This window comes from Magnolia sinica, chromosome 3 (genome assembly GCF_029962835.1).
Source record: "Magnolia sinica isolate HGM2019 chromosome 3, MsV1, whole genome shotgun sequence".
Lineage (NCBI taxonomy): Eukaryota > Viridiplantae > Streptophyta > Magnoliopsida > Magnoliales > Magnoliaceae > Magnolia > Magnolia sinica.
This window is the reverse complement of record NC_080575.1, coordinates 111,926,919-111,940,610: the sequence shown is the minus strand read 5'-3', so window position 1 is coordinate 111,940,610 and position 13,692 is coordinate 111,926,919. Positions and strand designations below refer to the sequence as shown.

The following is a 13,692-nucleotide window of genomic DNA, read 5'->3' as shown; positions in this document are numbered from 1 at the left end:
TTCAGGCAGGGTGTTTGCTCACATCCTCCCTATTTTCTTGTGACATTTGACCTCTCTTTATTCTTCTTCATAATGTCTCTTAGTTAGATTGATTATTTGATTTCTTTTGTCGCGTCACACAGCCATGCACTTCTTCATCCTCTGTTATCCCATGAGCAAAAGGAACAATCAGCTAATTACAGAAATTAACTAGAAGTCAGTTGGCATTCTTTTTGCTTATAATAAAATCCTAACTATCCAAAAAAAGGTCGAAGACTGTAAACTTGGGAAATTTAGGGAATGTTATCTAGCCAGTGACTGCTTCTTGGAGATCAACTAGAATCATTGAGCTGGGTTTGTGTTTTAGTATTGTTTCTACAATAAGTGATGGTGACCGCCATTGATCTCTCCAAAATTCATAATCCTCTGCCACACAGGTTTGACGAAGGATTGGCAACATATCTCCAAAAGACTACTTTTTCTGAGATGCCCATTCTAAACTCATTATTTCACTTCCCTTGACACCTGTCACCACCACGACATTTACGAGGTAGGAAAGACTGCTGAAGGTCCACATCAGGATCCTCTGCAACAAACCTATCAGACCTATCACTATTAATAATATGTATTAACCTCTTGCAGGGTAAGGTCAAGATTTATATAGGCCAACACATAGATGCTTTTTTATTCCCGTCTATACCATAGATGCTTTTTTATTCCCGTCTATACCTACAGCCTAATATATAATCAGTACACCCTTCCCCCTTTCTTCAACATGTTAGTTCCTTGACATGTCGATCTTGTTGCTCCTTGTTGGGTTTGTTCCCTCAGCATATAACTTAAGCCATCTTGACTTTTCTCTTGTTGACTTATGATTTATTTATAAAGGCATTGTGTGCCTAGTTGCTCTCGTGTATTGCTCGTGGCTTGGGCTCCTAAGAGCTTCATGAGTCTATTATAGATGTCAGACTTTTTCCTTCTTTTTTCCCCTGTTCATTCATTCTGAAAATTTGCACACAACTGATTTAATTCTTTTTCGGTTTGAATTTCCATACAGAGCATAGCGTTGCACCCAGAAACAAGACATCTTTTATTGAATGGTAATTCTGCAGTATCCTTATTAATGTGTGAGGACATTCCAACTTGGATCCTCTTGAAGTTCAATTCAATTAATAAAGTGGCTGAATATAGAAATCATGGAAAATAACTTGAGCTTCGATTAATGTATGATGGAGTTATGTTTCTCCTTGCGTTGACATACTATTTTGGTAGATACAATCATTGTTAGTGCTAGCCATGATTTATTTATTTTTCTTACATTACTTTAGTTCCAATTTATTTTGTAGAGTGCACATTCCTTCATGTTTATTATGGCCCTTCTCATCTCTTTGTTAGCATTTTGTGTTTATGGTTTTATACATCTTCAGCTTTTAGCAATGCATTTTTTAAAATTATGAGGCTTGCAATAATGCATCTTTATTATGAGCTTGTGGCTGTAAACCTCCACACCTAAATCCGTATCCTAGATACATCTACCCGTAGCTGTATTTCTATCCATAGCCATAATTGCACCCATGACCATATCCATAGTCAAATGACGGCGTGTCATATTCATTGGTGTTGCTCATCCCAAAGGCATACGCAGTGTTCGAAGTATCGGTATCGCTACAAGTTTCGCTGGCCAGGGATACGGAAACAATATCGATATCGCCAATAATATCGCTAATAACCGGAAATGTAGGGAAGCATGGGAAAAACGGTGGAATTTTCAGCAAAACTTTAGGATATGTTAAAATGTACATATTTGCATATTTAGAAAAAAAATAATTTACAAAAGAAATGCACACATAACAAGTTTCCATTTAATGGGGCCTTAAAAGCTTGTGCTGTTGTAAGAAATCAGTCCATCCCATCCACCCTATTTAACCCAACCTTCAAGCCAAACATCCATTGATATTGCAAAATATCAACAACACATGATATTTCACCAAGAAATCATCAACAATTGTAAAGGAAATGAAAGATTGTGGTCTCAATATCACGCATGTTGTAATGTTGATAATATTGAGATATTATCAGTGACAAATTGAACACTACATATAACCATGTGCCCATGAAAAAAAAAAAATAATTTTGAAATAATTTTTTTTCTAATAAAAAAAATTTTGATAATATCAATACGTTGGAGATATTATTGAAATATCATCGATACACTTATGATACAAGCATTACCTAGAATTTGCGTAGTTGAAAATATTGGTGATACATTGGTGATATTGATGCATTGGCAATACAAGCGACACCTAGAATTTACATAGTTGAAAATATTGGCGATTATATAGTGATATTGATATGTTGGTGATACTTAGCGACACATTGCTAATACCTGGAATTTCTAATACCACCAGCGTTATTGGTATCGCTACCAATGTTATCGGTATCATTGAGCTGGAGATAAAGCTAATATCAGAGATATTTCGATAATATCGGAGATAATTCGAATACTGGGCATACGAGCCATATCCATAATGCGGCATGGAAATGGAGCTGCTTGAACATCACTTCTATGGACTCAGTGCTCTATGCAATAGCCTCATCGTGTCATCTATCTCCTAGAACCCAATATCTGCTGCCTCAGCTTAGAAGCCCATAATGGGGCATGAGCACCATGGTCTGGATCCTGTGTAACATGGTCAAAGTCCCTCTCCACAATGGTAAAAGATGCCTGATTTGGAATCTCTATACAAACATCCTCGATGCCGTCATCGTCTCCATCATCTCTGTTGTCATCTCTATCAGATGGGTATGCAGCCCACTCATTGTTGCTCACTTAATCGCTCAAGCTACCACACAGCCCCCATGTGACCTTGATGCCTCATGGACCTCACTTTTAGATGCCAGCACCTTCATCAAGGAATTAAAAGGAATCATCTTGAGACCCCACTTCTTTAACCATAAGTTTGTTGACAGCAATGTTCATGTCTTCTGCATCTCGTAATATCTTTAATGAGGGTGTCAATGTGCCCTGTCCAAGTCTCTGCCGAATTAACTGACTCGTAAATTGGATCCTCATCCTCCCCAGCCACAAATGCATCTCCACCAGTTACCATCAAGTCCAAGGGGTTGCATACCGGTTCTCTTCCATCATTTTCCTGTAGATGCCTTAGTCACAGCTTCACGTAGTGGCAAAACATGAGCTTTTGAAGTGTATCCCAACCTGTTCCTTCTATTTGTGTGGATCAGGAAAAACATGCTTCAGTTTTGCTCGCATGACGATGATTTAACCATGTGGGCTAGTACATGGACTGCGAGTAGAAGCAAGGTTGGGCAGTTACTGCCTTACATCGATCACTACTAGTACTCACAAATATCATGCAATGGCCTATGCCTAACCCATTACAGTGTGATTATCAAGCAGCTATACACATCGATAAACATACTAAGTGAATCCCAGTTCAGAAATGGGGCTGCCTACATGGCAGCCTTCTTCTCTCATCTTTCTTATTTATTTATTTTTGTCTTTTAACACCATGAGGCTTGTTCTGTTTGTAAGTGCTGACCATGAGAAAACTTTCTAACTCGCACCATATAACACACGAGATCAGTGGGCCCACTATGTTGTGTGTGACATCCACTCCATCCATTGGGCGAGCCCTTTCCTATTACGAAGTGGGATAAAAAACCTAACAAATCAACAACTTAGGTGGGCCACAACACGTGGAACAATAGGAAGAGGACACCAAGCATAGATTTGTGTGGGGACCACCTAGGTTGGGATGCAGTTTTTTTTTTTTTTATTCTCATGTATGGTGAATGTAATGTGCCTAATTTTGTGGATAGATTGGATTGCACATGCCAATGATGGTGACCTCACTTGGCTCGGCTGTTGTACATATGCTACAAACCTATGAGACACAGGTCCCACAGTGTGGACGTGTGTGCCACACATTGCGTAGATCCCTTCTTATTGCTTCTAGTTCAATTGTCTATGAGAGAACCAATCATATCAAGTTGACTATCACTTTGATAGAGAGAAGGTTGCCTCGAAATTACCGTCTGCTCCATTTGTTCAGTGAGACAATCATTTAGCTGATATTCTCACAAAAGCTTCCGTTGTTCTTGTGTTCACCAGATTTTGGGCAAGCTGGGCATGTGCATAAATATGCTTCAGCTGGAGGGGGAGTGTAAGATAATATGTATTTGTAATTGTGTTTGTGTTGCAGAGGTGCAACTTCGTAGAGGCTGCTTTCTTATTTTCTTGGCTTTTCAATTGTCCCTACCTCTTAGTGCCTTGAAAGTCAACTTCAATGATTGTAATAAAGCAAATGCAGGTCTGGTGTGATTTAGATGAGCTTGTTTTCCAATATTGATGATGGGAAAGTCTTGCTTGAGTATGTAATGCTACACAAGGAGTTTAAGTCAATGAGATTGGCCTGATCTTTGGGAGTCTTAGTTACATCTTCCCTCTGTGAGTGATTTAAATATGTTCTTCTCGTCTCTCCATCTTTTAGGGTTTGTTTAGATGAGTAACCTGAAGCACGCTTCCTTGTTCTCAAGCACGAGGAGAGTTCATCATCATCTAAGCCTTATCCCAATTAATTGGGGTTGGCTACATGAATTTTGTTCCAACATTCCACTCTATCAAGGGCTAGACCTTCAGTTAGACCATAGATCATCAAATCTTTTATTATTGCCTCCATCCATGCCCTCTTGGGCCTTCCCCCCTTTAGATCTTCAACTAGTACCAACTCACTCCTAATCAGCGTGGTTCTTGGTCTCCGTTGCACATGACCAAACCATCTAAGACTACTTTCCCTCATCCTATGACCTATTGGCCCTACTCCTAGGAAGTGTTCGAAATATCGGTATGGCTTTATGTATCGCATCCTTGGGATACAGATACATATCAGTTATCGCACGGGATATATCGTTTGTATCGGGTAATTTATCGCACTTGTTGGGAAGCATTGGGAAAATGGTTGAATTTTTTTATGAAACTTCAGGGATTGTTAAAAAAATACCTTAATACACACTTTTAAATCATAACATCTCGAAAAAGAAGTGCACAAAATAGGTTTCCTTTGTATAGGGTCCTAAGCTATCTGTTATGTGACTGAACTAATGCAACAATATTCAAATTGAATGCATAACATTTAGAGTGTATGTGATGATAATTTCATCAAACACTCCTAAATGCTTCGAAATTAGTTTGAATTGACTGCTAGTTGAAGCATAATTTTGAAGAAAAAAATTAATATTTTAATGATTTTAATTAAAAGTTATTTTTATTTTCCAAAAATTGACAAGGACTTAACAAATCAGTAGATTAGCCCTCATACATGCTTGATTTCATGTTTGGTGTGTAACATTGCAAGCAATTTGGGAAAATTGGGAAATTTTTGAATTTTCCCCAAATTGGACCACCTACACTCAAATTTCGAAATCAGAGTGTTTGTAATGATCATTTCATCAAATACTCTTAAAGACTTCGAACTTAGTTTGAATTGATAACTGGTTGAAGGAAATTTTCAAAAAAAAAAAAAAAACATGGAGAACATGAAGTGCCAATGGATATCGAAATCAAAGCTCCAACTCCATGATTTTTCATGCAAAGCATGAAAAACTAATGGATTTATAACCATTTGACACTGATTTAACATAATTTCAAAAAAAAAAAGAAAGGGGGGGGGGGATGAGAAATGGAAAATGCTCATCAAATTGAACATGTGGGATATATCGGCACTACCTGTGAGTTTCGTATCGCACAAGTGGGATACAAGACATATTGTGGGATATATTAGCCAATATCGTCGATATTTAAAACGTTGTTCCTTGGTACCCTCGAATGCATGCATTTCTAACTCTATCCTTCCTTGTCTTGCGGGCTGTGGCTGCTCATCCATCTCAACATCCTCATTTCCGCTACACTCATACTATGAACATGTTATTCCCTGACTGCCCAACATTTTGCCCCATAAAATATGGCTGGTCCTATAGCGATCCTATAAAATTTCCCTTTCAATTTGAGTGATACATGACGATCACATAAAACTCCGGAGGCACATTTCCAGTTCTTCCATCCATCTCGAATTCTATGGGCATGCCTCTTGGTTCCAAGGAATGAGGACAGTTATATTACGAAAAAAAAAAAAAACTTCAATATGCATGATCGTGGAAATTTCATCAATTGCTGGGTAGTAATCTCCGGCAGTCCATGTTCTTACGATTTTATGTTTAACATTTATGGAATTGTTCTTTGAATTATCTATTTCTTCTTCTTCCACTAACATGCATTTGTTTCATTAAACAGTTTGGAAATTGTTGGTGTTGGACATTATTAACAGAATACATGGCCTGTTCTCTTGCAGCTAACATACCTGTATACTTGTACCCATTTTTAAGCATTAGAATGTACACAACACCCATTGAAGATTTGAGGCTTACTAGCTTGGGAGTAATTGGCACGCTTGTAAAGGTATTTAATGCTTCAATATTTTAGTGGATTTAATTCAGTAGAACTATGAATTAAAATGTGGAATTGTATGTGAAAATCAAAAGAACACAAGTAGAGAAATAATCACGAAAGGGAGTTTTCTCTCTGGTGTTTATGTCTTCTCCTTGTAAATCTATTTGAAGAGCAAATATGTTTACAAACAATAAGATGCACAGGTTGTTTGTGCTAGCTGTCTTATGACTAAGTCAAAATTGTATGGTAGTCTGCTGATATACACAAGTTTATATACAATATTGGGCATGGTGCTCTCCAGGTGTACCTAAGCCTATACAGACTAGCATCCCCCCCTCAAGCTGGAGCATGGATGCTGTTCATGCCAAGCTTGGCACAAATGGCTTTTAGATGAACTGTGGATGTGGCTTTGGTAAAGATATTCGCCTGATCTTTTGAACAAACTAATGGTGTGTGAGGAACTTTGGCATCAAATTTCTCTTGAATAAAAATGACTGTTGACTTCAATATACTTGGTACATTCATGGAAGACTGGATTCAATACAATGTGTATGGCTGCCTGGTTGTCACAATGTAAAGGAATGGAGGGAGATGTTGGAAATCCCATATCCTACAGGAGAGCTTTCACCCGGATCAGTTCACAAGCAGTATGAGCCATTGCATGATATTCAACTTCAGTAGATGAATGGTCATCAAAAGATTGTTTCTTGTAATAGACCACAATATTCAACATAACAAAATATACTGGTATTCAAGTCTCCATGATTGAAATGAAGAAAACCATGATCAGGTACACCTTTCAAATAAAGTATTCGATAAACTGCTTTGAGATGATGATGACAAGGTCGTCAAAGGGAGGATTTTCTGACATTGGAATACTAAGATGGCCTTGACGGCAAGTGAAATAATCATATTTCTCAGATCAGACGTGAAAAGATTTTTTTGGATAAAAAAACTGATATCCCTTGAGATGTCTGTGGCAGATCTGACCGGAAAGATTCCGATAGGAATAGGAGTTGTGCAGCTTGGAAGGGCTTTTGAGCAAAACTAGCAACCGTAGATAAGATTTCTAAAGATCTTGGAAGTTTTTCGAGCAAAAGACTGGAAAACAGATGTCATCTAACTCTCAAGAAGATTGGAAACCTTTTCCAACTGTGATTGCTTCTTCTAGAATAATATCGGTGATGAAATCTCTTCCAGTTGACGTATTACTGCTGCAACGGTGGAATGATGATGGAGAACAATCTCTCTTTCATCACTTTACTGGACGATTTCAAGTAAGGAAGAATGAAATGGAAAGAAAAGAGAAACTACATGCTCTGAAACCATGAAAATCAAAAGAACATGAGAAAAAGTAGAGAAATAATCATGTTAAGGGAGAGAGTAATCTCTTGTGTAGTTGTGTTTACGTCTTCTCCCTGTAAATCTATTTAAAGAGGAAATCCATTTACAAACGATAAGATACACAGGTTGTCTATTCTGCTGTCCTATGAGGCTATGACTAAGTCAAAACTTTTTGGAAGTCTGCAGATATACACAAGTTCGTATCCAATATTGGTTATGGTGGTTCCAGGTGTACCTAAGTCTATGCACTCTAACATTATGTTCTGTCCTTCAAGAGAGCATTTGAATCTGTGCAAATAGATTTTCTATGATTACTGTTGCTGAAAAAATTCGACTATCGTTTGATGAGCAAACCACGATTACAACTACTGTATATTTGTTTTCTCAGTAGAATTACCTGTCACATAGGAATATATGGAGAAGCTATAAGTTGGCTTGATATAAGTAAATCATTGTCTTTTTTGCACATTTTGCATAGCTTGGGGGAAGAGAAAATTGAAAGGCACACCTTGTGTTGGAACTAGAATGGTTTGGTACATTCAAGAGTATTTACTAAGCTTGATGATTGAGAATCACTGGCCCAGTAAATCGAGTGATGGAGCCCTTCATGTTGTTGCTTTGATGGTTCTTAGGGAGCTTTTTATCTCATATATCATTGCATGTAGTGGTGGACCCCTTTCATGATGTTGTTTGGATGGTTCCTAAGGAGCTTTATATCTTGTGTGTCATTGTTTTTTTAAAGGTATGTTGTGTGTCATCATGCAAATTGGTAAAAGGAATTGCCATATATTGTATGCTGAACGTTATTCTAGCTACTTTCACTAGAAAACTAAACCTGTGACCATGAAAAGATCATCATTGAGCCCTGCTAAGGATGCTTGAGTAGGAGTTTGAACCATCAGTCCTTTTCTAGTTTTCCTTCTTCTTCTTCTTCTTTTTTCTTTTCTTTTCTTTTCTTTCTTTCTTTCAACCATGAAAAGATCATCATTGAGCCCTGCTGAGGATGCTTGAGTAGGAGTTTGAACCATCAGTCTTTCTTTTCTAGTTTTCCTTTCTTTTGTTTTCTTCCTTTCTTTTTTGTTTTTTACATGTGGGGCACACCAGATGACTGAACTAGGGTTATTTTTGCACCAGAATATATATGGTGGAGACCACCTGATGAATGTGTCCAGCAGATGCTGTGAGAGAATGCTTCAAGATTTAACCCTCACCAGTTATCTTTGCATTTCTTGATTAGGATCACAGAATGCTTTGAGATTCTACCCTCACCAGTAGTCTTTGCACTTCGAAATCCCAAAGGTCTTTCTATACTTTGGATTTGCGGTCTCTCTAAAGTTTCTCAGAAATGCCCATCATCTTCTGTTGGCTACTTTTTCTAAAATATCTGAACCAACAAGCTAAAATCTAATTTTCAGTATATCTATAAGGAAAAGCATTAATTTGCTGCCTATTTTTGTTCAACCATGCTGTCATGGAAAGGAAACAAATTCATGGTAGCAGTGTTTGATCAGTTGATGCCCCTAACAAAATACTGCATTTGTTAAAAATGACTTTATCTGTTATTGTTCATTGGATTTTGACTCCTTTAACAAGCTAAGGAAATTATAAATTTCTTTTGCAGGTTGATGATAGGGAAAGTATTAGATACCTTATAGAGACAGAAGTAGTCCCTCGGTGTTTGCTTTCCATGGATTTTGGCTCTGAAATTTCAAAGATAGTGAGTGGCTCACTTTTGTAAGTTTGAGTACTTTCTATTATGTGTTTTTCATCTCTCTCAGCCAATCTTTGTATTACCAAATGTTTTAGTCGGGTTAAATATAGCTGCGTAAAGCAAATATTGGAACATACTATATTGTAACAGGAACACACACACACATGCACACACAAAAAATCATCAGGTGATGCAGCACAGAAGTCTATTTAGCAATACGTATACATATAAAGATGTATCTTTTGTATTGTTTTGTCAATACATGCCAAGATATGAAATTTATCATTGATGCATTCCTCCCCTGATAATCATTATCATACCTTGGTTGATGGTAGAAGGTATCGAATCTTTACTGGAGATGTATCGCAATGGATTCAGACTATGACAAATGTATCTTGTAGAGAGCTGAACCTTGGTCTACAAGTTCAAATATATCGTGTAGATGTATCTTGCACATCTAGGTTTAAACAAATTCAATCCAACTAAGAGGCGGGTCTGGTTCAGGTTGAACTCAGTCAGACTGTTCACACTGGAGAGGGGCTCTGGTTCAAGTTGAAACCAGTCAGATCAGATGGTCCTGTCTGGTTTCTAGGACAGTATGGGACATCATTATGTTTCTTTCTTCTTCTTCTTCTTTTAAATCAGTTAACATCCTTTTAAAATTTGTACGATCTTATTATGTAGTGTGAGTCGAGGGTCATTCTGAATTTTCAGGATGGAAAGAAGTAGATTGCTCAAAATGGGAGATGTTTCTACTCACTTGTTCGCTTGACATCCTTGTAAAGTATAGATCTGATTGTTCAACGGAAGCCGAACCCAACTATGAAACTTCCATAGCCTGCCTTGAGCCTTCTCAAATCAGAAACAGCTTGATAGAGTTCCTGACTTGAGTACTGCTTATCCGGTAAAGGAATATGTAAAAATGACCAATTTTAGGTGGTTTGATTGGATGATCATTGTCCGACCTACCACATTAGGCGGACTTCTACAAATGAAAAATCCACCTTGTAGGATTTATGGTTCAAGATTTTAGTTGGTGATGTAGGTGAGTGATGTAGTATAGTTAGGGTTCAATGGTACATGGCAGTTCTTTCCTCTGAATTTGACGTAGATTCCATGTCTTCTGAATTAGAAACTCACTGTTCTGATCAATCGCTTATTAGCTGCGGTCACTATACAGATAAGTGGTCCAAGCATATTAAATGTGTTGTGTGGTGGGTGGTGTTCCGTTGGCAGCATCAGGTTCTGTCAGAAAAATGTTGGAGATAAAAGTTGCATGTGGTCTGGCTCACATGCAAAAGGATGTGAATGACATAGATTGGCTGGTTAACCAAGGGGTCAATGAAAAGATGATTCTCCTTAGATTTTTTTTCCGCTGTCTGTTCCGGTTGGTTGTAGCTTTTGGTTTGATTTCAGGTGCTTGCCCCTTTTGTGCTAATTTTCTTCTAATTTTTGTCGTTGCCATGGAACTATTTTTTCCAATCTATCAGTTTGTTTTTATTTGTTGTTAGTCCTTTATTTTTTTGCTTATTATGTGACTTGAACAAGAATATTGGTGTTGGAGATGGTGGCCTTCAATAGTCAGATTTGCCAACTCATCCTTATGAACATTTGTAATTATAAAAATATTATATTTAATAGTTTGTTGTGATTATTTTATGCAAAATTCAGGAAATAAATAAAAATGTGAAAAACAACTCATCCTTATGAACAAGAGTATATGGTGTTGGAGATGGTGGCCTTCAAAATTGAGATTCGCCAACTCATCCTTATGAACATTTTTTGTAATGATAAAAATATTATATTTAATAGTTTGTTGTGATTATTTTATGTAAACTTCAGGAAATAAATAAAAAGTAAAAAAGCAACTGATTATTAAAAACCTAAAAATAAAATATAATAATAAAAAAACAATACACTATTTTTCGATGAGCCATGACCAGGACTGTTGGTAATACAGGCACATGTGACACAGCACAATTTCAAAAAAAAAAAAAAAAAAAAGGCATTGGGTCCTAGTTTACTAACTTTCTTGATTCGTTACTGTATTTTAATCAAATGCTTTTTTGGTGTGATGCTGAAGAATTGTTGTTATCTTTGAATTTATTGATGATTTTGAATTATAACTCATCACTTTGATCCATTTTAATATATAGGTGGCCACCTTTATTCTTCATAAAATTCTCATGGATGACTTTGGGCTGCAATATGCCTGTAACACAGCTGAACGGTATCTCGCCATAAGTCAAACTCTATGGGGAATGATTGCGTCACACTCTGGAAGACCGGGCAAGCAACTGCTAAAAACTATCATTCGTTGTTTCCTTAGACTTTCAGATCATCCTAGGTTTGTGCATAAGCCTTTCTGATTGTTAGTTGTCATGTAATGGTCCTTTTTCATGCATATATGCCTGTCAGATAATATGGCAATTACCTCTTGTTTGTGTAAATGCAGAGCTTTTGTGGTTTTGCAGAATATGCTTCCTCAAATGTTAACAGATGCAAGGTTCAGTGGTTGCCTATATGTGAGTGCCCCTTTGAGAGTAACAGAATTCTTTCATGAATTGGCTCTGCAAGTGTTTCACCAGTTTGTAGCCTAGGGCAGAGATTTCTAATTACACGTGATTTGGTTATGGCTTCCATAGTGGAACACTCACCACCTCATTAACTGTCCAAGAAAGTTACCATAAGCTACAGTACCACCAGGCAGAAGTGGGGCCCGCATAATGTATTCACAACGTCCGACCCGTTCATCAGATTTTTCACCTCAATGCTACTCACAGTGCCCAAAAATCAGCCCAAACGGAAACTCAGGTAGGCTCCAGAACAGGGGACAAGTTGAGAGAAAATACCCACCCTTGATTTGCATGTGGGCCCACCATGTTGTGATGGAATCCAAGCCGTCACCAAGCCGTCACCAAGCCGTCAAGACAAAAATCAGGCTGGTCTGCAACTTAGGTGGGGCCCAGTGAAAATCAAGGGTGAGTGTTCCCTCCCACATTGTTCCTTGATGTGGTCTACCAGACTTTTAGATCGTGCTAAATTTCAGGCCATGGGGGTAACCTGAGATGTGATACATACACCATGTGGGCCCCATTTCTATTTGGTACCACCATAAGCTTACAGTGGTACCAGTACTACCCAAGGTGTTCCATAATAGTAACGGTGGCCGTAATGGCCACGACCATTACCATTATGATACGGGCTGCAACTGCGGTTATGGCCGCTGTATCGGCCATTACTACTCTTTTTTATTTTTTGAAAAAACTGTTAGTTATGGGACCATTATGGGGATGTTATGGTCTGTTATAGGGCTGTTATGAGACCATTACAGGGCCTTTAAGACTTGTTTTTGACATTACGGCCGTTTCGTTCCCGTAACGCATAACAGTTATGACTGTCACCATTACGTAACGGTTGCAACACCCCCTTTTTTATTCTTCCATTTAGACAGGGCATAAATAACAAGAAGCTCTGATAGTAAAGCAGACTGCATTGGAAGACCTGTTATGTCATGGATGGTATCTTCCTGTGGATGGTCCATTTACCAAAATTCAACCAGATTGGACTGGTAGCCATCTTGATCGTTTGTCTGAAAGCAGCATGGTTTACTCAAAACAATCAATAGTCCTACGTTCAACTGGCAAATCTCTATAGTGGATGATCAGATTTGTCTAATTTCTGTAATTGTTGGTCTATAGCCCATCCACATAGTGGCCCGCCAGATCAGCATTCCCAATCATCATCCGTGTTTGGTGCCTGTATGGTGAGGTGATTCCTCTTTGGAGTAATTGCTTCCAAAAAAGCTCTAAAAGAGCCTATGCATTTCAAACCCACTGGCAATATTCAATATCTTCTTCACATTGACATATTTTTCAGGATGACCCGGAAACCGGGCAGTGGCTTCAAACGCTCATGCGTAAGGTTGGAGTTCAGGCAGATGGGCTCTATCATAATTAACCAAGGCCAAAAGGACATCTGCATGTTACCTATTTTGGTCCCGGGACGCAAGCACACAAGCATTCTTTATTAATTTTACATTGATTCTAATGCTTTGGTTAGCGTAATTTCAGAGCAACCATCCTCGGGGATTGTAATTTTCTTCATATTTTCCTTGTAAGTGGCAGAATGCCAAAATTTTCAACAGCTTGCAGGGGATTCATCTCATATAATTCATTGATTATAAGGTGCA

The 13,692-nt window shown here is 38.0% G+C and overlaps 1 protein-coding gene across 5 annotated transcripts in view; it reads left to right on the top strand.

Moving 5' to 3' along the window:
• LOC131240740 (uncharacterized) overlaps positions 1-13,692 on the top strand; it is a 42,490-nt gene extending 28,798 nt beyond the window's left edge. The window contains exons 4-9 of one of the 5 annotated variants that reach the window (XM_058239174.1): positions 1,037-1,079; positions 6,348-6,454; positions 9,411-9,506; positions 11,657-11,847; positions 11,956-12,025; positions 13,380-13,692. In XM_058239174.1, coding sequence (XP_058095157.1) covers positions 1,037-1,079; positions 6,348-6,454; positions 9,411-9,506; positions 11,657-11,847; positions 11,956-12,025; positions 13,380-13,460 — 588 coding nt within the window. In that variant the 3' untranslated portion in view covers positions 13,461-13,692. The other 4 variants (XM_058239176.1, XM_058239177.1, XM_058239175.1 and 1 more) reach the window with 4 other exon arrangements.